This window comes from Mytilus trossulus, chromosome 3 (genome assembly GCF_036588685.1).
Source record: "Mytilus trossulus isolate FHL-02 chromosome 3, PNRI_Mtr1.1.1.hap1, whole genome shotgun sequence".
Lineage (NCBI taxonomy): Eukaryota > Metazoa > Mollusca > Bivalvia > Mytilida > Mytilidae > Mytilus > Mytilus trossulus.
This window is the reverse complement of record NC_086375.1, coordinates 85,598,433-85,623,054: the sequence shown is the minus strand read 5'-3', so window position 1 is coordinate 85,623,054 and position 24,622 is coordinate 85,598,433. Positions and strand designations below refer to the sequence as shown.

Sequence of the window (24,622 nt, the reverse complement as noted above, 5' to 3'; positions counted from 1 at the left end):
CTTCAGGTCATACTATTGCCAAAGTGTTAGATGTATAAGTTTGAGATATTTTACCTTCAGGTCATACTATTGCCAAAGTATTAGATGTATAAGTTTGAGATATTTTGCCTTCAGGTCATACTATTGCCAAAGTGTTAGATGTATAAGTTTGAGATATTTTGCCTGCAGGTCATACTATTGCCAAAGTGTTAGATGTATAAGTTTGAGATATTTTGCCTTCAGGTCATACCATTGCCAAAGTGTTAGATGTTCTGGATACCTTGGACAGACATAACTTCCACAAAGTACAGACTGACAGCTCCTTAGACACACTGTATGATCAAATATTTACTGCAAACTTACACAAAGATGGAAATGAGGTAAATAGGAGGTTTTCTTTATCTGTTATGTGACAATTATTTAGGATAACTTAAGACAAATATGTCATTAGAAATTTCAATTAAATGTAATTGCTGTAACAAATGTAGGACTACATGGACGTTCAACTATGATTTTACTATTACTTTATGATACATGTGATACATGTACTGTGGCTTTGTTTATTTTATAACAGATTTAAGGAAACTAGTATTTTATACAATTATATCATGCTTACAAGGGGTATTTGCCAAAAATACTGGTTGAGAGGTACAAATTTCCATAGCCGATAGGCGAGGGAAATTTGATTACCTCGAAACCGGTATTTTTGGCAAATACCCCTTGTAAGCATGATATAATTGTTTAATTCCACCGAATGTTCAACATCAGTAACCTTATTATAATTAGGTATCGTATGTAATTTCAACTTGAATGAATAATTTTTGTATACACTGCCGCTGTGCTATTTGCGCTGTCAAATTGCATTGACCGTATAATCATTTCTTATCATTTTTAGCTCACCTGGCCCAAAGGGCCAAGTGAGCTTTTCTCATCACTTGGCGTCCGTCGTCCGTCGTCCGGCGTTAGCTTTTACAAAAATCTTCTCCTCTGAAACTACTGGGCCAAATCAAACCAAACTTGGCCACAATCATCATTGGGGTATCTAGTTTAAAAAATGTGTGGCGTGACCCAGTCATCCAACCGAGATGGCCGCCACGGCTAAAAATAGAACATAGGGGTAAAATGCAGTTTTTGGCTTATAACTCAAAAACCAAAGCATTTAGAGGAAATCTGACATGAGGTTAAAATGTTTATCAGGTCAAGATCTATCTGCCCTGAAATTTTCAGATGAATCGGTCAACCTGTTGTTGGGTTGCTGCCCCTGAATTGGTAATTTTGAGGAAATTTTGCTGTTTTTGGTTATTATCTTGAATATTATTATAGATAGAGATAAACTGTAAACAGCAATAATGTTCAGCAAAGTTAGATTTACAAATAAGTCAACATGACCGAAATGGTCAGTTGACCCCTTTAGGAGTTATTGCCCTTTATAGTCAATTTTTAACCATTTTTCATAAATCTAAGTAATCTTTTGCAAAAATCTTCTCCTCTGAAACTACTGAGCCAAATTAATCCAAACTTGGCCACAATCATCTTTGGGGTATCTAGTTTAAAAAATGTGTGGCGTGACCTGGTCAACCAACCAAGATGGCCGCCACGGCTTAAAATAGAACATAGGGGTAAAATGCAGGTTTTGGCTTATAACTCAAAAACCAAAGCATTTTGAGGAAATTTGACATGGATAAAAATGTTTATCAGGTCAAGATCTATCTGCCCTGAAATTTTCAGATGAATCGGTCAACCTGTTGTTGGGTTGCTGCCCCTGAATTGGTAATTTTGAGGAAATTTTGCTGTTTTTGGTTATTATCTTGAATATTATTATAGATAGAGATAAACTGTAAACAGCAATAATGTTCAGCAAAGTTAGATTTACAAATAAGTCAACATGACCGAAATGGTCAGTTGACCCCTTTAGGAGTTATTGCCCTTTATAGTCAATTTTTAACCATTTTTCATAAATCTAAGTAATCTTTTGCAAAAATCTTCTCCTCTGAAACTACTGAGCCAAATTAATCCAAACTTGGCCACAATCATCTTTGGGGTATCTAGTTTAAAAAATGTGTGGCGTGACCTGGTCAACCAACCAAGATGGCCGCCACGGCTTAAAATAGAACATAGGGGTAAAATGCAGGTTTTGGCTTATAACTCAAAAACCAAAGCATTTTGAGGAAATTTGACATGGATAAAAATGTTTATCAGGTCAAGATCTATCTGCCCTGAAATTTTCAGATGAATCGGTCAACCTGTTGTTGGGTTGCTGCCCCTGAATGGGTAATTTTGAGGAAATTTTGCTGTTTTTGGTTATTATCTTGAATATTATTATAGATAGAAATAAACTGTAAACATCAATAATGTTCAGCAAAGTAAGATTTACAAATAAGTCAACATGACCGAAATGGTCAGTTGACCCCTTTAGGAGTTATTGCCCTTTATAGTCAATTTTTAACCATTTTTCATAAATCTAAGTAATCTTTTACAAAAATCTTCTCCTCTGAAACTACTGAGCCAAATTAATCCAAAATTGGCCACAATCATCTTTGGGGTATCTAGTTTGAAAAATGTGTCCGATGACCTGGCCATTCAACCAAGATGGACGCCACGGCTAAAAATAGAACAGGGGTAAAATGTAGATTTTGGCTTATAACTCTGAAACCAAAGCATTTAGAGCAAATCTGACAAGAAGTTAAAATGTTAATCAAGTCAATATCTATCTGCCCTGAAATTTTCAGATGAATTGGACAATCGGTTGTTGGCTTGCTGCCCTCCAATTGGTAATTTTTAAAGAAATTTTGCCGTTTTTGGTTATTATCTTGAATACTATTATAGATAGAGATAAACTGTAAACAGCAATAATGTTCAGCAAAATAAGATCTACAAATAAGTCAACATGACCTAAATGGTCAATTGACCCCTTAAGGAGTTATTGCCCTTTATAGTCAATTTTTAACAATTTTCATTAATTCGGTAAATTTATGTAAATTTTTACCAAATATTTTTCTCTGTTACTAATGGGCAAGGTTCATTATAGATATAATTGTGAGAAGCAAGAACGTTCAGTAAAGTAAGAACTTCAAACACATCACCATCACCAAAATACAATTTTGTCATGAATCCATTTGTGTCCTTTGTTTAATATGCACATAGACCAAGGTGAGCGACACAGGCTCTTTAGAGCCTCTAGTTTTATGTGCAGTCACTAGCTGGCCTTTTATGATTATTTGCTGATTCTCGGCTGACTACTACACTTAGTTCATCAGTTTGAGTGAAACGTAATACAAGTGGATTCCAGTTTTATGTGACAAGTGAACAATTCATTTCCGTTGAATTTTATTTATGACGTCATTAAAAGTACAGGTTCAGGGAATTTTTACCTCTTTCAAATGATGTTTTTTATCCTTAAAATATTTCATCTGGAACCGTATATTTAAAATGACCATGAATTTGTCATATATTAGAATAGAAATAATTCATTGAGTTATTTTTAGACATGTTGTTCCCCATCTGCCATGGTATTTGCTAGGGTACCCATCTACCATGGTATTTGCCAGCAAATACCCCGGCACATGGAATTCCCTAATGACAAATACCCCGGCAGAGAAAAGAAAATCTCAATACATAGAAATTGGTAAAAAATACCATGTCTCTCATCCAATCAAAATACAGCATTATTACATAAGGTGGAATTATTGTTGTTATTCTATTTCTGGGGTTTGCCTAAGTCAGCATTCTTGCCTGTAGAAAATGTGTTCTTAGTTCAACATTTAAATTCATGGTTTACCTATACCCACAAATGTTGTACAAGTCCACAGTTAAATTAATTTAGTTGCTTTGAATATAAATATTTTTCAGACATTTGGTAGTTTGGAACCAATAATAAACCTTCTAATTGACTGGGCTGTCAGTACACAAAGGAGTGGGAACTATAGGGCTGTTGTAGTAGCTAAACTGATGGAGAAATTACAGAATGAACTCAGGAGTGAGGTAAATACAATGTTCTCTCCAGGACAATATTTTGTAGCTATTTTATAGTAGATAAATTGAATGAGAAATTATATTGTTCAATGCTTCCTCAGGACAATATTTTATAGGTCTGGTAAACCATATGACTGTTCCTCTTTATACCGGGGGATTGTTATAATGTGAGTCATCTTCATGGCTTCATGCACTAAACAATTTAATCAGAAAATACATCTTTGTTTACAAAAAACTGGGTTGATATATCTCCACATTAAAAAATGCTCATAGTTTCTTAAGATATACACTTATCCAAGGTTTCCGTAAGATCATGTTTTACATATATAATACTTTGAATATTAGGCTTTTTATAAGTAATTGACCCCTGATTTTATTTTATTGTAGAAATATGGTGAATCTGATATGTTGACTGATAAGGATTCAGTAGCATCAGATACATTAGTTCCCATGGAAACACCTGTCTTCCAGAATATTCTGTTCCAGTTTCTGGATGAAAGAGCATCTTGTTTAGGTAAGTGATTAAACTAGAGGATAAAGATGGGATCCGTCTTCGAAATGTCAATAAGGAAAAGTCTGATGCAAATTTGTACATATACACACATGGTTAATTTAAAGTGATTTTTTTACCATTACTTTCTATATTCTAAGTTTTCTTCCTTGTACAAGTCACAGCTACTGGTAGTTGTAAGTATTACCGAAAAAGTTCAAATTAACTGGGTCTGTTGCTAAAGGAGATAAAATCTTCAAATCTTTTAAAACAAATGTCATTTCATACTTTGGACATATGACCTCAATTTTCTTGATTTATCATTAAAAATAATATGATGAATCTTTCTGGTAATGGATATGAAATGCATGAAACTTATTTATTGTTTCAGATGAGAATCCAAATGAGGAAAACAAACAAGGTTTTGCTAATTTGATAATGTTATTTTGTGAGCTGATTCGCCATGATGTATTTTCCCATGATTCTTATATGTGCACTTTGATATCACGAGGAGATCTATCTTCGTCACCTGACCTTATGTCCTCTATGGCAGAGAGTATAGATATATCAAGTGTTAAAAGTCAGAACGAAAGCATCAGGAACGAGGTGAACAATTATTATTTTAATCTGAGCAGTATTTGGATTAGGTTACCTTAAGTAATTGATTGATTGATTGATTGTTGCTTGCGTTATGTCCAGTGGCTGAAGTAAATGAAGGCCAGATCAAATGTATATTGTTGAAATTATTTTGATATTTTGATTTTGAGAAACTACTTTAAAGTAAATGAATCCTATGATGTGATATTATATTGATTTGAATTGTAAATTATTTATTTTGTTTGGTGGTGATAATGAACAACTTTTCTTCTTAATAAAGGTTGAGACAATAGATAATTACCTGAGTCTTTTTGAAAAGGTAAATAGTATAAAATTTGTTTATTAAAATCTCACTTATTGATGGCATTCAATCAATTCATACACAATATGTACATTCAAAACCATATCCAGCCAAAATTTGAATAAAGAAATGTTAAATTTCCTTATATTTACCATCAAAATACACATTTTTAAATTAACATGTAAAGTTTGAAATGTTAACCCTTTTCAATAAAATGTTTTAAAGGAAGTACTTACAGAATTTTCGAATAATTAAGAGCATGGAATATTTTAAAGACAAAAGTCTATTGTTGAACAATATATGTGTCCTTCTAGACTTCTAATATTATCCTTGGATTGGTGTCTCATTTATGCTTACCTCACATCTCCCTTTATTCATATTAAACACCAACATCAGTGCAAAAACCATATTATTGTTATTTTTTTCAACAACTTAATTAACACTTTAATTTATTTGGCTTTTGCTTCTTCAAATCAACACTTTACCTCAAAACTGTTTGACAAGAAAAGCATTGTCAAATATTAATTTTAGGACTTTGTCCTCTATTATTAATTTTTCTGACATCTATTTGACTGTTTATCTTTTTTGTCATCCATTTTACTGCAAATTTGTCTGCTGTCTTCCAATCCTTAATATTTCCACCACTTGAATGTCTGCTTTCTTCCTACACTCCTAACCTTAGAATTTAAACCCTGGTGTTAAGTCTTACAAGTCAGTACCCCTTCAAGAATCCAAAATTTTCTTCCAAAACACAAAGGGCAATGGTATATATTCCTGATTATAAGTTCAATTCTTTATTAATTGTCTAGCATCCATAATTTAAATTACAATCAGTTTTATTTGAAGTTGACAAGATTAGTAACAAACCACAAAAGTTTCCACTGATCTGACATTCTGATGTAAAGATTGACCATAATTGTATTCTTTTTTACAGCCACAAGAAGATATAAAGATTGACTTTGATATTCACATGGACAGTGACTTTGGTAGTTTGTTTGGTCCTGTGGTTAAGGAAGAACAGAAGACTAGTCCAGAACAACCGGGTAAGATTAAAAGTATGCTAAGTTTGTTATACTCCGCCTCGAGGTGGGAGGTTATATATTGATGTAAGGTTAGTCCATTCATTTATCGTTAGTCTTTATTTCAAGTTTGATTTTAAAATGATAATTTACAGTACCACTTGACCAAATATTTTGATATTTTAACACAGTGTCGTGGATTATAAAATACAAGTTTGATTTTGATGGTTCAAACATTTATGGTTCAAAAGAATTTTCCCTTAGATAACAAAAATTAGGTTTTATTTTGGTTTCCAAATGATATTTAAAGTACCACTTTACAATTTTTTTTAATTTGAATACAATGCATGGATAATAAGATTTTGACCATTTTATTATTTAGCGTTAAAGAGTAGTTCCCTTTAGTTGCCATGTAATACAAACTATGATAGCACTACAATGTTATAAATGTATTATTTTTCACAGCCTCAGTAAAATCTGTGAAGTCTGAAAAGGAACAGGTAACGGTTCAGAACCATGAATCTGTACAAACACCAAAAGGACCATCAAGGCACATGTTGTATGCTCAACATTTCCCCATTCCTCAAGATGAAATGTCCTCACACGAATGTAACCAAAGGATGACTGTATTGTATGGTGTAGGTAAAGCTAGGGATGAGGCCAGACATATTGTCAAAAAAGTGACCAAAGAAACATTGAGATTATTCAGCAAAAAGAATTGTATTGATGTCAGCAGTGGAGATCTTGGTAAAAACAAGAAGAAGAAAGATAAAGAAATAGGAGAGGCCAGTTCAGTTCAGTCTGCTACAAACTTTGAAAGTATTTTTGAAGGGATTTTTAACAAATTTCAGAAACTGTCGTATTATGATCAGCATGTTGTAACTCATTCATGTGTGACAGCTGTTCTAGAACAGATAAATGGATTTGTGAATGAAAACTCAGACTACCTCCCTTTAGTGGAGAATATTTCTTTCCTAATTGATCTAATGGAATATTCGTGTAATATTTATGGCTTGCTGGAATTTTCTGTTCAGGTGAGTTGAATATGTTAATTTCCCAAATATAATACATTCATGACATTGTAGCCTTCTCAACAATAAATGAAATATAGCTTACAAATAAGACAAATATTTAAAGGCACAAACAGTATTGGTAGCTGCTTGAATTTATCAGCATCTTGCATCCTGTCCGTCTGTCTTCTGCCTAGAAGCATTGTAAGCATAATTCTGTCTATTAACGGTTTGATGGATATCGATGAAACTTTATATGGTTGTAAAACACTTGAGGATTTGCATAGGGAATACATATATAATATGCCAGGTTCTAATGGAGAGATTATCAATTTTACTTACATTAATTCATTCCTGTTGGGAGTTGTCTCATTTGCAATTATACCATGTCTACTTATTTCTATTTAAAGAGTATTGTGGGATAGAAGGTTTATTTTTTTGAGTGCACACACATTTATATTTACCTACAAGCACATGTACATTGTTTATCTGCTAAATGACGTTATTAAAGGCGCGCATATTTGACAAGTTTTTTCTAGTGAACTCGAAAGTGGTCGATTAGTTTTTCTTCAGCCACCTGAGAGAATAATAATTGGATTTTTTCATCAGATATTTACATTTGTTATTTATGATTCCTATTATCTGATTTCAGCTGTTGAAAGATCTGAGTAGTGCCGATGACAAGTTAGTAGAACTGAAGTCAGCCTTACGTGGAAGCTACACTACATCTCTATGTCTCTGTATAGTTGGTGTGTTTAGAAAATATCATGCCTATCTACTAGTGTCTAATGATCTGACTATACAAGCATTTGAAGGGTAAGGCCATTCAAACATGTTATGTTCTATAATAATAATATTTAAAATAGATGTAATGGCTGTTCAAATAGAAACAAATTGTAGGGCAGCTAATAGAAAATAAATCAACAATTTATTTGAAAGTTCTCTGCCTTTTGGATGTATTATAAACAGTTATGTATCGAATGAAAAGTAAAATCACAAAAATACTGAACTCAAAGGAAATCCAATCGGAAAGTCCATGATCTGAACGTGTACAAAAAGTCTTCAATACTTGTTTGATTTTTACTGAGTACATACAGAAGTCACCTTTTTATGTTGTTAACTTTTCAAAACCATACTTTATTAAGATATTTTACTTTGTATTAATAAATTAGAAATTTGTAGTGGCTAGTACCCTTTGTACTTTACATGTTTATTACAGAAAGAATGGTCTGTTAGATGATACTTAATTAATTTAAAAGACATACACATATCTCATGTTATGCCATGTGATATTTATTTACAGTTTGATTGGTGTAGTGAAGAATGTGTATAACCCTGCTGACTGTTCCTCATCAGAACGTTGTATACTGGCATATCTATATGATGCGTATAGCTCCTGTTGTTACCTTGTCGTAAGTTAAAGATAATATACTATTGAGTTCAAATTCAATGTATTTGTTATTAAAATAGTTCATTATGATTCAAAAAACTTTCTAAAAAAAGCAATTTAAATAAATCTTTTTTTTGTATTTCTTAAGGCTATCACATTTTCAACCTTCTCATAATTACCATCAGTTTACATAGTACATATTGTATGTTTTCAACAATGTAAAAACTTTCTGGAAAATACAATTTTTTTTGTAAGGCTATCATATTTTCAAATTTCTGTCTCATAATTACCATTAATTGTCAGGTTACATGCTATTAGTTTCCTACAATGTTTAAACTGTTATAAAGCTTTGACCATCGTTTATGTTATTTGATTACAGGAGAAGTTTTCTGAGATGTTCCTGAATGCCCACCGTAAGATGAAGATGACGCTGTATGCTACTACTACACCACTGGCATCCAATTCTTTATGGGATCCTTCATTTATGATAGATTTTATAAATAATACCAAGTAAGTTGTAAGAGTTATATATAGTGATACCCTCTCCCTGATTCAAAGCTTATTTCTATCCATAACACTTTTCTGTTCTGCCACATAAATACATAGAAACATCAAGTCATAGCCTCATGATTTATATCACTAAGCTACACCTTGTAAAACTATACCATGTAATATAAAAGTAAAGTGATGTGGTAAGAACAGACAAATATCTACTAGATTTCAAATGACATTGAGATAAGCCATTATAGGACATGAGTTAACCTTCAGCAATGAGATAAACCCATACCGTAAATTTAGCTGTAAAAGGCTACGAAATGAAAACAAGAGAAACTATTAATTATACAAACCAATTCCAAAAAAAAAATATAAACAGCATGAACTAATGACAACCATTGAACAACAGTCTCCCAACTTTTGGACTGGTACATAAAGCATGTGGCAGTTTCAAACATGTGACACATTTTAAGTTTCTTTCAATTTCTTGTTTGCCTTATCTTTAAGTTGATTAGACTAGTCTTCTCAATGTTTGTCATCCTTTTATATTTTTAAAAAAAAAAAAATTTCTTTTGCTTGATTTTATTTACTGAAAAAGAGTCAACAAATTCCTACTTTTAAGCCCCATTTATCATTAAATTGTAATTGAACCTGATGATTTAATCTATTTATAGAGCTCATCATCAACATGAGTCTAGCGTAATCAAACATTTAACAGACACTCCAGCTAACAGATATAGTTTTGTGTGTAATGCTGTCATCCATGTTTGTAATTCTCCATCTATAGAGAGGTAAGTCACATGTATGTCATGTCATTAGATAACTAATCAAAAGACGCTGTAATCTGTCATCCATGTCTGTAATTCTCCATCTATAGAGAGGTAAGTCACATGATTGTCATGTGATTAAATAATGAATAACTTATACAGCACCGAAGTCAAGGTAAACACACATATAACTTGATACTATGAAAAATAGATACAGATCTGTAGGATTTTGTTTTGTAAAGAATTCACCACAACAATCACAGCTTGTTATAAGTTGTAAGTCTTTCAGAAGCCTGTTTTTAGCCTGTCATGTTGGTGGCTACATCATTTGATTGTTGAAAATTGATTGAAAGAAAGTGACTCGAGTTTTTTCTCCATATATATTATTCACTATTCTAATGCTTTACAAGTAAAACGTTAAATATCAAAACGTTTGAATTATACAGGAATTGTTGAATGCTGTGTGCAACATAGTTGCCATTGACTCTTGACGGTCAGCTGTGTGGAATTGACTGCCAACATTGTCTATTTATACATAGCATTATTACATTGCATTAGAGTTCTCTTTTTATCTAGTGTTGTAAAAATAAATTAACTTTGTTTGATTTAAATGTTTTTCAGACTGAATGAGATTTCCATTTTATGTGCTGAACTAACAGCTAGATATAATGCCTTGAGTTCTGATTGGCTAGGAGTTCTCCAGTCATTATGCTGTTCATCCAATCATAGTTGTGGATTTATAGACGTATTAGCACAATGTGAAGTGAGTTTAATAATCTTTTAGATAACCAACAAGGAAAAGTCCACTCTTATTAAGAACTGCTGTATGAATGTGGAACCAACAATTATTTTGATAAATTGGATATGAATTGCCTATTAATCCTAACATTTTACGACGCACAGAAATTTTAGAAGCCTTTACAACATTGTGGGCTGTTCATTCTTACTTTGTTTTCAAGTCAGCATGTTAAGATATTTACAAACTTAACTTGAAAAGCCATATTTTGCTGACATAAGGCACAGAAAATGTTTTTTTTAAAAGCATTGAATAGATATAAACCATACATTAATGAAAAATCCCTCTCTCTCTGAGAGTATTTTCTTACTCTGTACTCTGTTACATTTATCACTATTTCACCAGTTAAAAGTTAGGGAAATTCAAACAACACTTGTGTTTAGCAATTGTTAAAATAATGGAATACAAAACATAACAATTATTTTGTTCAGGTGACAACATAATCAGAAAATTTATTTATCATGGCCTAATTATTTGTGAATATATTTGTAGGTCAGTGACATGTCGATTCACAACAACTTGGCTGTATTTACCACCATTTTGGTTGCCAGACATTGTTTCTCTCTACAAGATTTAGTTATTCATGTTATACTTCCCTCACTGCTGGCAGTAAAAACAGGTTGGTTTACTTTATTGATGAAATTTTTAAATTAGTTTTCTAGTTGAGTTCACTTAGTTTTCTAGTTAAGTTACAAATGCATTTCAATAAAAGTTTGTTTTGAAAGCTATACTGCAATTTATACAATAATATAGATGCTACCATAAAGTCACATGTCACATTGTAGCAGTGTACAAGTTAGAAATGTCAGGTCAGAAATTAATTTGAAGTCATCTTATTTTCCGTCTATTGATGACTAAATGTTGATTGTTTAACACCACAGACATTTTCGAAAGAAGAAAACTGCTATCCATATTAGATTAAGAAAAATTGTTTACATTGATGATAACTTGAAAATCTTTTGTAGATTTTTTTAGTGGATACATGCATCAAATTTACACCTATTAAACAACAGAAGTCCATGTGGGATTTATATATCAAATGCTTTATAGTTTAAGCTTTCCATGTTTCATATTACTTTGAGCCAAATCTTGTAGCCAAACTGTATGTAAACTTTTCTACTTTTTTTTTTTTTTTTTAATGTAACAATATCTTTATTGCATATTTGCTGTAACAATTTACTAAGTGTACAGCTTTAACTTAGTATCCCTCATGTTAGCTTACCTAATAGTTACGGGAAACACTATTTGGCAATATATTATTTCTTCATAATATTAGTATTCATAACATAAGTCATTTTCTACTTTTCTGATATTTTAGCCTCAGGAGATCAGGATGCTGAACCAGGTGCCAGATTAACTTGTCAAATATTGTTAAGATTGTTTAAAACATCAGACATGAACACTTTCTCTTGGTGTGGTAGTTATGGCAAGGCAAATGTGTGCAACATCAAGTCATCATGTGACAAGCACCTGTTGATAGCAGCCCATGACAGTATATCTGTAGGACCTGTTTTAGCTGTACTCAAAGCTATGTTAGTTCTAAGTAAGTTTGTGATCTCTGTGTTAGTGGATACAGGAGAGGAAAGATTTTCAGCATTTTTCATTCCTAGATTTTATTTAAACTGTTACTCAGAGGGATTTCTCAAAATGTACTGCTTTTTAAATGTGTGTCCCAATCTTATCAAATCTCCTTCCATTTTGGATGGTAAACGAAGAAAAAGTATCCATTCTAGGATGAAAAACACAAATACAATAAGAAAAAAATGAAAATCTGATTTTCAGCATATTGATATTGTAAAATATCAGCTGCTCTTCAAAATATGAATAGAATTAAGAAAATGTTGTGTTGGTGCCAATAAAACAACTCTCAGACCAAGTCACAAGTGAACTTCTTTAAAGGTCAAAGTATGGCCTTCAACACAGAGCCATGGCTCACACCAAACAGCAAGCTATAAGGGCCCCACAATGACTAGTGTAAAACAATTCAAACAGTGAACTCTATATAAAAACTAGAAATCAGAAACACTTTGAACAACATCAAAAAAGAACAACAACCACTTTTTGGACTTAATTCCTTTACTCACTTTACAAAAAGCTTCATATCAAAACTTCCAATGAATAATTTAAGATATAAATATATTTCTGGCAAATCTGAAATATTTAAGATTATTTAATGATTATAGGTGACTTGTGTAGTGACGAGAATAGAAGTAAATCTGGAGGAAAGAAAGACAGTATGAACGAGAGAGATATTATCAGTTCATTACTTAATAGTATTGGAGATGATGATGATGTAGACATGATGCTTGGGTAGGTAAATTTGTACAATAATTTATTGACACACAATGTATTATTGGTAACTGAGCTGATATGGCACCAAATCTCTGGTGGTTTCTGTTCAAGTTATTCACACAATTTTCTAGGCTTTGATGATGTAAAGTTTGACCTTTTGTATAGATACATGTCTGTAAAATGTTAAACATGATGACTTTGAATTTACTAACTTCAAGTCTTGGTGTATTCCCCTTAAGATTTAAAACTGTCTTGCAATAGGTTTTAATACACCAAATCTTGCATTATTAGAATGTATAAAATGAATATCCAGTATTAAATATTATAGTATCTGATATATTTATTTAGCACATCGAAATGGAAAGGAAAAGAGTCCTCACTGAGTGATTTTGCTCGACATGCCATGAAGGAAATGTGTCGACAGGAATGGGTGCAGGAGAAATTCCTCAAAGATCCTGATGCAGTACTTAGTTCAGATTTACTCCTTGATCAAATGTTGTCCAACAAGCAGGTCAGTTAAATGCTCTACTATTCAGTACAAAATAATAATCATTTAGGGTAGATTAACTGTAAAATGCCGTCTTGTATTGTAAAATATCAGTTGACAATAGGTATAGTTCTTTGCTTAAATCTGCAAATTTTGAGAAAGTATGGCAATTCTTGGGTTAGACTGTTTATTGAAGAAGAAAAAAAGGCGATTCATTGCATTGTACATTGTCAGATCAAAATAAATTATCAAATACCAAATTTTGTGTTTGTTCAAATCAAATTTTCAGCTTAGCCATTTGAGGGAAGATAGTTCAAATAGTAAAATATTTGTATAAAGGAATGATAGAGAACTTTTCAATTTTTACTTGTAGCAATTAAAGAAGGTCGGTGACACCATTTTTTCTTTGTATTCTTTTAAAACATATTTCAAATCCTTTCTTCTCATATTTTATATCAAAATTCTATCTCATTGATTTCTTATTACTAACAAAAAAAAAGTTTTTTCATGAACAATCTCTGCAAATTTGGACAATTTTGCACGACTTGTAGCATGAAAACTAACATGGGGACCCTTTCATTTTATTATAGTTTTAAAAAAAGCATGGAAAATTCTATCTGATTTTTAATCTTTTAGGGGGGATATTTCAAGAGTTGGGATAAAAGACATCAAGAGAGATGTACTCATACGATATTGCTATCTGTGGAAACATATGGAGTATTAGAAAGGGCCATAACTCCTTTTGTAGAAATAAAATGGTAGGTTACCGGTAGTATAAAAAATGTGTTTCACAAAATGTTCTCCCTAATCTGAAAGCTATTTTTCAAATTACTTCCGAGTTGTTTATTTCTTTACTAACAATATGGATCAATATTGATTGTTTCCTTTCTAATTTATTTCAGGCTCAGCAAATTCTGCATATGATCTGTTACCCTAATGGTGTACCTAACCAAGTGGATGGAGCTGACATGGAAACCAAGCAGAACATTCATAGAGTTCTCCAGAATCTAAATCTATGGGACTTTAGAGTCTGTGCTCTGGAACTACAGCTTATGTTCAAACAGTGTAGTGCAATATCAGTAAGGTTATATAACATCTAAGATCATAGCTTATTTTTATCATCAAAAAGATTTTAGCTGCTCACCTGACTTTAAGGAACACACTGAAAAGTTGTCATCATTTGTCTATCTGTCTCTAATTTGGCTGGGGTCATCAACTATTCAATATATTTATTGTCTCAAACCATGGGGTTAATTGGTACAAAATAATAAGTCACTTCCTTATATTCTGATGATGTTGCTTAAAAACCAACATGGCTGCAAGAAACAGGTTTTTTTCCCCTGCTACATTTAATTTGCTTCATATATTTGCCTAATTTATAGTATGATATCTATGTGATTATTGATAACGGGTTACATCTGAGTTTTATTCCAGTTCATATATTTTTATAGCAAGTAATTGAAATCTTTTGGCTTCATAAACCTCCTAACAGATATTCAGCAAATAATTGCTTTATGATTGTGTAACCAGGTTACATCAGTTCACCTGGTTTTGACCTTTTTATGGACATTGACCAGACAATTTTATGAAAATAACTATTTTTTCCTGAATTGTCAACCTTCATGTAGATTTTGAGCTGGTATCTGAAATAAGCCCAAAGAGTCCTGAAATCTGAGTGAAACAATAGTTACTTTAATTACCCATATGTGCCAGGTGAGCAATGCAGACTTCTTCAGCTGCTACTAAATTTTATGATTAACAAGAAATTGTTAACCAGACAGAAAAATATGAACAATTTGCCATGTACTGTGGTTTCATTCTATGTCAATTAGTTTGAAATCAATTTATGATGTTTGATAAAAAGGATAATTAATTAGTTTGATTATTAGGTATAGAGATTTATGTAGTGAAATATTCCTACTATTGATATTTTTATGCAAACTTGTAATTATTTCTAGTATTTAATTAGTAGTTCCTTATACTGTAAATTCAGAAATAATTGGGATAGTTTTATTAATGTGAATAATGCAACAATATCAGGTTGCAGTAATAAAAACTTTCCTTCATAAAAACTTGCAGTGAAAAATTCAGAAATAATTTTCTTCACAAAATGTGTTTGATCACATTTATAAGATCTCACATTTTTACCAGTAATAATTGATTCACTTTGATAAATGGATGTATTAATTTCTGAAGTTACAGTTTTGGATTATAAATACCAAATATTTCTCCTATATTAGATTTTACATTAAATCGAAATTTGTTAAGAAATTTGATAAATTGACAGTCTTTGTTAGGAACACTGAATGAACTTTTCATATATAGTCTTAGAATAAAAGAAATCAGGGTTGTTATTGACTTGTTTATTTGTAACACTCTCAAACTTTTACTTTACCATAAACATTACCATTTAGCCCAAAAGAATTGATAAAAAATACTTACCCCACGGATATAGAGGTTAATATGTTAATCAAACTGGTCATAAAAATAATATCTAAGAAAGTTAAAAGTAGTTTGAATCAACTGATGATTTTTTTCAGAATGGATGTAAAAAAAAGATTTTATAGCAACTGTAAATTGGTCAGAAATACCAATGGGACCTAACCATCATATAAAAAAATTATGAGCTGCCTTGATATATTTTTTTAAAATGAGGAAAATTTTGGGGTGTTACATTTTTATGCCAAGTAAGGCAGTTTGAATTCATTGATCTCAACTTATAGTATAAATAGTACATGTTACATCTCCTACTTTTGAGCTAAAAGCCAAAGAAAACTTCTAGATATAGAGACATCCAGACTTTCAATATTAGTTATACTTTACTTATGTATCACACATATTTATAATGCATTTGTTTCATGGCTATTATATTTAAGTTTTCTTTATGTCCCTCTGTAGATTACATTTAAGTTTTCTTTATGCCCCCTCTGTAGACAGCAAGGACATTACATGTTACCCAAGACATTTAAGTTTTCTTTATGCCCCATCTGTAGACAACAAGGACATTACATGTTACCCAAGACCATCCTTCCATCCATCTGTCTGTCTGTCTGTCTGTTCAATTTTCTTTTCCTCACTTAAACTTAAGTTTACCTGATGCAAACTTTAAGAAACTCATACCCAATACTAAGAACAGAAACTAGCAGACAAGAGGTCAAATTTTGGCAGTTAGTCATTTAGTTATGCCCCTTTAAAATTTGAAAAATTGCAAACAAATTTCGTTTCCACACTTAAACTCAAGTTAGTCTCCTATAAATATTATGAAACTCACAAACAATGGTAAGAACATGCAGACTAAGTTCTGATAATTTGAACAATGAGTCAATATCTGTTCAGGAGTTATGCCCATTTTTAACTTGGAAAATTGTAAAGCTGGAGCAGAGGCATTTGTGTGGGTAAACACATTCCTATTATATTTAGTAGAGATTATTCTGGTAAAGGGGAGATAATCTGATTTCAATCCTGTTACATACCCTATAACAGCCTCGACAACTAATGTAATATAAGTCTGATAATTACGTTAAGTAAAATGTATGTCTCAAGTCTGGATGTCTCTTAAAAGTAGTAAGTAATTGAATAAAATGATATGATTTATGAATATACCAATTTCTCTATTTCTTGTTGGACCCTCCATCATCACAATCTGACAAGTCCCTGGTCAAGAAAAGCAGTTCTGTAACGGCAGTGAGTAAAACAAACTGACAGCTGATTGACAAAAATAGGTTCTACGTTTGGCTGGAAAACATTCAGCAGTAAACTGGAAACCAGTATTTTTGAAATTTCTGGAACCAATTTTTGCCTTTTAGCTGTCATCAATGAGCTGTGATAATTATAGTCTATTTATATTGTACACCCTCACAAAACATGTATATAATCTGTCATCTTACTTTATGTAATGGCATTTATTGCTTATATTTAAAGGTTTTACTGTAGTGTATAATTATATGTAGTGATATGAAATTTATTTGTTTGTAAAATTATAGTTACACTCTCAGTTGAGTTTATGATAATGTGGAAGTATGATTTTTATTGGCTGTCAATTTTAATTAATAGTTAACACAATCAGGTTCAGTTAAAATAAGTATTTTGATGGGAACAAAATTTTGTGACTGAAAGTGTTCACAACTTCGTGACAATTTCAAGCATTTTTATTCCCCATTGATTTTGAGATTACTAATGGGCTCCTCTAAATGTCAAATTGTATGTATTAATGTTTCTCACTTATTTTTGTTGTACCAGAATGTCATTACAACACTAAAGACATTCCACCCTTTTCATTTTATGGTACAATAACTTTCCACTTTGAATATTTGTTTGTAATTTTAGTTGTGAAACTCTAATATAAAGTCCTAATTAACTGCTGGTAAACTTTGTCCTGTACTAGAATGCCATTACACAAATTAAGGTTTTAAGACAGTTATAATAAAATTCAAGTTTTGTAAAGTTTTGAGAGAAATTTATTTAAAAAGTACTGATTTCCAAGTTTGAGGATGACGGCTTCACTGTTTTATAATTCATCACATTTCTTAACCGATCAGGCAGGTTTATTACCACCCTCCTTAAGTACCATGTTAAACACATTGAGTAACTCTTGCACATTAATCAGGGGTTTTGGAGTGCTGTGAACTTGTGTTAGTGATTTAATGTTTTACTGTGTAGATTGCTTGTACTGATGTTTAATGATAATATGGGAAATCATATAGTATTTAGATTAATATCAGATGCCTTTTATTTTATGTAATTATTTAAATAAAGATTGATATCTTCAAATTGGATGAGTCAATTTAAATTATATCTGTTATACTTCTGGTACGATTGTATTTACATTTAGACTTTCAGTTTAATATTCTTTGATTTGATTGCCTTGGGTTTTCAATTTTAGAGACTTGATTAGAATACAGGTTATAATTGTTAATTAAGTTTACTTCATTATTCATTTTTCATAAAATAATTGTATTGAACTATTGCTGATTGTTGTAACAAAAGTATCTATAGGTATTACAGGCAAGTTAGAATTCTGATAGTCTTATGTCTTACTCCATGTGAACTTATTGCATCATTTTGCATCTGTCGTCTATGTACTCTTAAATTTCTTTTATAATCTTCACTTTGACCACATAGTCCAATGTTTTAAAACTAGGTTACAGTAATGTGTGGCATGTCGTCTACATAGAATTCCATAGGTCAAAATATGACATTGAGGTAAAAATAGAAAAAAAGTAAGTAATACAGAAGTTTCTGCCTTCTATCTAAAGTTGAAGCAGATTGAGCAAAACAAAGAGTTGAAAAGAAAATTATCGACAGGTCAAACTCAACATCTAACAACCATGAGTTTGTCAGAGAACATATTTTTCAACTTTTGCCCATGAAATGGGAATTTTGAAATAGTGAAAATGACCAGCAAATAAGATCTAAAATTACATACATGTTTATTTTTACAATTAAGGAATGGTCTTCTCAATTTTGATGTCTTGTCCCTTTTGCGTGATCTTGATCTTCTCTTAAACCCAATTATAAGAAAAGTGTGGTTGAAAAATTGTTGGAAAATAAATGAAAATTGTTATTTCTTGTGATTAAAATTAAATGGAGCATTTCAAACGCGAAATATTTTAAGTTTGTTAGGAACTTTTGAGTTATATTTCTCTTTCAATATGTCAGTATTGTCATCATTATGAGAAAATTTCCATATGAAAGAAGGTTTATTAATCTTTATAATAGACTTTATAAGAAGAAAAGCGTGACTGATTAACAAATTGAATGACTAGGGTTTCCACAAGCTTTTTGCAAAGTCTGCAAGCGACCAGAACATTGATATCTGTGGTCTGAATGACATTCATAAGAAATGAAGTTTAAAGCATGCAAGGACTTTTTAACTTCAACAGAAGTCTTTTATAACTCTGGGCACTACCAAGTCTGTTTTTGTTACTTGTTTATTTGACCAGATGATTTGCAGCACAGGACGTCCAAGCAAGGGTGTACAGTTAATGCAAAACAGAGAAACTGTACACAGCTAAAATACTTAGCAATCAATTTAAGCCTTTTGTCTGAATAATTTCTCTTATGATATTATCTAATTTGATCGGGGATAAAACCTGGTGACAATCAAACTGTGTGAATGTTGTCTGACACTGTTTCTTATATTTAAATGTTTGAGATGTTTACCAGGTGGGTGATTCAGGCTCCTAGGAGTCTTAGGAGATATGTATTGCTCTGTCTGCATCAGATCTATCTTTGGCATACTCTGTGTAAAGATAAATTGTTAAAGCAGACAATCTTACAGCTATAAATTAGTGTGCACATTTTGTGAGCTAGGCGTGAGGGCTAAATTGCAACCATTGTTCATCTGTTCATCCAAAACATATTTTTGTCACACTTTTCTTAGGTAATAATAAACAAAATGACATCATATTTGGTATCATCATGGTAGTTATGAGTTGTTAATATTTTTAGTCACTCATTTGTCTAGTACTACTGATCAAAAGGACTTCATACATAATGTGTAATTTGACTTTGTAATTTGTAGGCACTTTTTGTACAAAATTCTTCCTTGTGTTCTGATACTTGGAATTAGAAGTAGGGATGTGCTTCTCACTGCAAACAGATATAATTGAATAATCATGTTTAATAATGACAAGTGATTTTCTAACTGTTAAATTAGTCTGCATGTTTTTTGACACTTGGTCTTCCAACAGTGTTATTTTCATTTAAAGTTATATGTTCAAATTATTTATCACTAGAGGTTCCAACATTTGTAAAATTTGAGAGTTTCATGTTTTCTTATATTTGATATTCAGACAGTTATAATTTCTGGCTCATTTAATGTCAAATAAAGCAGTTTTTCAAGTCGAATTAGAATTGAAAATGAGAACAAAATAAAGACCAAACAAGAAAATTGTTGTTTATCTTTTAGGAAACCAATTACATTTTGGATCAAGTAGCTAGAGGGACTATTGAGTTACTACACCAACAGACCGAGACAAATAAACCTTCCACCTACAGCATGATAATGGAACCAGAACAACAAAACAGGTATTATACCATGGCTTCATATAACTAGAAATGTAGTCAAATGATTAATTAATATAAATACTTCCTACAAGTTTTTCTAGTTCTATATGTTAGCCGTTTATCTTACACATATGAAAAAAATATTTGTTTAGCTAAAACTGAGGTTGCATTGTCTTCAGGCAAAGTTGCCTGTAGGTTTTGGCCTGCAGGCAAAGTTGACTAAATTTTGGTTTTCAGGCAAATGAAAACCTTAACAAGATAAATTGATTTTGAGGTAATTTTGACAGTTTAGATAGTGATACATCTTATTAATATTTGCTTTCTTTGTTATAGAGTAAAGATGGATAAAGACAGTGTTTGGATGTTTGGACCATTGATAGCAAAGTTACCAAGCCAGGTTCAAGGTCGCATTTTGAAATTAGCAGCACAGGTGTTAGAGACTGGGAATAATGTCATAAATAAAGGAAAATTTGACAAAGAGAGAAATCTAAAGAGGTAAATATGGACATTTTATTTATGAAATGCTTTTAACTACTCATAACATTTCTTTTCTTCAGGCACTATTTTTGCCTTTTTTTTCACTTTTTGGGTGAACAAAATTAATTTGAATTCAATTTTGGGGGTATTTCACGCATCTTTGTTACCAATTGATTATATTTTTTCTATGACGCACTACAATAATCAACATTACAGTAAGATACCATCATACCAATTAGTAATTCAGTTTATTGTATCAACATGGTTTTCTTTCAGTGCTGAAACTTTGTCACCCAATGACATCGGATGTTCTTTATCCAAATATATCAAATACATAATATGTAAAAGCGTCCTGCTAGATTAGTGCAATGAATAATACAAATAGTGTTATATTTGCTAGTATGCCCATTAGAATTTAACAACACATTCAAATATTTTATGACGGGCATGGTCATTAAATAACTATGGATTTCAGTATCTGATATGGTTTTCATCCACACTCTTGTTCCATGAACCTTTTTATGTCTAAAATTCAAACTTTGTTTGAAGTCGTGCCAAATTTGATTTTTCTTCATATAGAAAGAGGAAGAAATGAACGATTAGATAATGAGGAGGGATAGAAGGGGTCCTGATCCCGAAATCCTGGGCTTAAAAACACGAAATCCTGAGGTCCAGAATTTAAATAAAGTAAATCCCGACATCCCGAAATCCCCCCAAAAAAAGAATTCCCGGATCCCGAAAGGGCTAATCCTGAAATCCCGAGCTTTAAAACACCCGATCGCGGAGTCCCGATAAAGGTCCTATTTCCCTCGACAATGGTACATCCATGTGAATACATAAATTTGCATTGATTTGATTGATATTCTAGTAACTAATGAATACAATGAAATAATTACTATAAAATCAAGTTGGCCAGGAAATATTATAAAAAGTCTCTGAAATTAATAAGTACATGTAAGTGTGAGTATTATAAAGGAATATGTAAAGTTGATTAATACTTAGGTTTGAAAATGATAAAGTTCATGAATCCAATCCTATAGAGTATGTGGGTTTAATGACCTGACCTCTTTTCTTTTCTTTTCTTTCTCAGTGCAGGTCATGACCTCAATTTTCGCTTTAAAATAGCTTTTTGATAGTATTGTTATTGTCTGTAATTTAGGTTCAGTTAAATCATCTGTGAATAAAAAGGGGTCAAGAAATCCAATCAAATGAAATATTTTCAATTTCTGAGATGTCAAAATAGTCTGTAATATGCTGTCAAGAGTGTCTAAGGGATTGTTTCTGTTAACTACACTGCATACATAAATAATAATCAAAATATAAATTCTCTACTTATAAGCACTGGTGTCTGTCTCTTGTGGTCAATCAAGATGTAGTGTTACTTCTTTTCTAGAAAGGTCAAAGTTTAAAATCTAATTCTGTGTCAATTTTGCAAAAAGTAAAAAAAGAACGCATTTTATATACTGCTGAAACAAATATTTTGTGAAAGAAAGAAATCACTAAGACAAGCAACAAAGAACTAAATAAATGTTAGATATTATTGACTTGGTACAGACTCATACATAAACAAAATTCATAGAGGAAAAATTTAAAAATAATTAAAATAAATTAAATATCTGTTTTTTTATCTAAGTCATTTAATATGTAATATGAATTTATTTGATTTCTTAGATCACAGTTTTCATGGTTAGACATTTAGTAAGTATAAAAATAAGGAGATGTGGTATGATTGCCAATGAGACCATTATCCACCAAAGACCAATGTCCATTAGAATGAAAACAAATACAGGCCACCAGTGCTGTGTAGTAAGCCTATAAATTGTTGCAAACCAGATGTAAGTTTTCCATTGAGTCAACTCCTCTTGGTTAAGGTATCTAAACTTTGGTGTGTTCTATTGTCCCATTACAGTAGTTATTGTTCTCTGTGTAGTTTATTCACTGGGAACTTTAAATTTCTTTAAAGAGAAATTTATCACTCATTGATTAATTAACCTGCATAAAGAATGATCTTCTTAGTTGATATAAATACATGTATTCACTCAAAAAAATCTGCTCAGAGAACAATAGCTATTGTATTTATAAAATGGGACAATAGAACAGACAAAAGTTTGAATACCATGACCAAGAGGAGTGGAAAACTTTCATTTGGTTTGCAAGAAGATGATAAACAAATGTGAAACATTTCAAACGAGAAATCAAAAGCCAAATTAATGCATAAAAGAAGAATTAATACTGAAAGCTACAAATGACAAACGCAGGATTACAGGCCCTTTGATTGTGATAAGCACCTAAAGAATAATGTATGATTAACATGTTTGTCAGCCTATAACCCTGCCCCAATCTTGGGCCAGTAGTTAAACAGAACACCAATAAAACAAACTTAAAATCAGTGGAAAAGAGGCCAGACTTTAAATTGATATTAAGGGAAAAAACTAATCAAAATGACTCACAGGTACTGAAATCTAATTCAAAGCCCTGTTTTAAAAAATTAATAATCCATCTTTCCCAGACTAAAATATTAATCAACACTGGTTCAATGAAAAAAATATCATCAAGGTATTAAATGGTAAGTTCTATAATATTTTTTGTATCAAATGTGATTTAAAAATATGTTTGCTGCTTAAGTTTCAGTGGCGGATCCATAACTTTTCCTAAGGGGGGGGGGCCTCTGACTGACCTAAGAGGGGGCCCACTCCAGTCAGGCTTCAATGATTCACTATATAATCAACCAAATTTTTCCCATGAAAGGGGGGGGGGGGGGGCCCAGGGCCCCCCCCTCCCTGGATCTGCCTATGAGTTTGTGCTCTATCAGCATGTAACATTAAATTTCTTTAGAACATGATAAAGTAGCTTATGCATGTTAAATTCAGGTACATGTCAATAATTTTCAGTTCAGTTTAGGAGATTAGGTTCATGATGACACAATTATTGTGTGAGAGACAAGTTCTTTGTTACATGATCAATGCTAGCTTTGGTTAAAATATATACAGACTTTTCAGGTAAAATTGTGTGATGGTTACTTGTTAAATGTGTAGTAGAACAGTTTTCAGGTGTATTCTGTATGGAGGTAGGTAAGATAATTATAAACAACTGAATAATTATGAATTTCTTTAAATAAAAAATCCATTCTTTAATTTTTTATGCCTATATATGGTCCGAGTACACAGTTATTTCGTAGTGCAATTCTTTTAGACAATAAATGTAAATAAAAAAAATCCCACCTGCGCTTTCTCAATAACATTTTTACAGTGTGTTGTACTACTTTTGGGACAAATTATATCAAAATTATAGAAAACTTCATCAGCTCTAACTCAAAATATGGACAATTTTGTGTTAAGGGGGTCTTGAAATCTTTTGACAGCTTCCGAAGTGCTAATTTTTTACCTTTTTCAGCTGGACCTAATCACTTCTTTACCTAAATATTTATGACCCAAATTTTTTTACAGTGTCATTTCACCCCCCAACTTGCTATATGAGGCATAAAACATGGAGAATTAAATTTGGAAGGGGTATAACAAAAATTGTCAAGTAACACACTGTCC

The 24,622-nt window shown here is 31.7% G+C and overlaps 1 protein-coding gene across 8 annotated transcripts in view; it reads left to right on the top strand.

The window, feature by feature from the left end:
* LOC134712700 (mediator of RNA polymerase II transcription subunit 12-like protein) overlaps positions 1-24,622 on the top strand; it is a 53,430-nt gene that overhangs the window by 15,239 nt on the left and 13,569 nt on the right. For 3 of the 8 annotated variants that reach the window (XM_063574506.1, XM_063574504.1, XM_063574502.1), the window contains 20 exons: positions 223-359; positions 3,829-3,960; positions 4,339-4,465; positions 4,833-5,047; positions 5,319-5,357; positions 6,274-6,382; positions 6,824-7,392; positions 8,021-8,184; positions 8,672-8,780; positions 9,138-9,268; positions 9,928-10,044; positions 10,642-10,783; positions 11,309-11,435; positions 12,135-12,359; positions 13,000-13,126; positions 13,457-13,619; positions 14,498-14,674; positions 17,217-17,279; positions 20,506-20,624; positions 20,937-21,098. In XM_063574506.1, coding sequence (XP_063430576.1) covers positions 223-359; positions 3,829-3,960; positions 4,339-4,465; positions 4,833-5,047; positions 5,319-5,357; positions 6,274-6,382; positions 6,824-7,392; positions 8,021-8,184; positions 8,672-8,780; positions 9,138-9,268; positions 9,928-10,044; positions 10,642-10,783; positions 11,309-11,435; positions 12,135-12,359; positions 13,000-13,126; positions 13,457-13,619; positions 14,498-14,674; positions 17,217-17,279; positions 20,506-20,624; positions 20,937-21,098 — 3,154 coding nt within the window. Of the gene's footprint in view, positions 1-222; positions 360-3,828; positions 3,961-4,338; positions 4,466-4,832; positions 5,048-5,318; positions 5,358-6,273; positions 6,383-6,823; positions 7,393-8,020; positions 8,185-8,671; positions 8,781-9,137; positions 9,269-9,927; positions 10,045-10,641; positions 10,784-11,308; positions 11,436-12,134; positions 12,360-12,999; positions 13,127-13,456; positions 13,620-14,497; positions 14,676-17,216; positions 17,280-20,505; positions 20,625-20,936; positions 21,099-24,622 lie in introns of all 8 variants that reach the window. The other 5 variants (XM_063574510.1, XM_063574509.1, XM_063574503.1 and 2 more) reach the window with 4 other exon arrangements.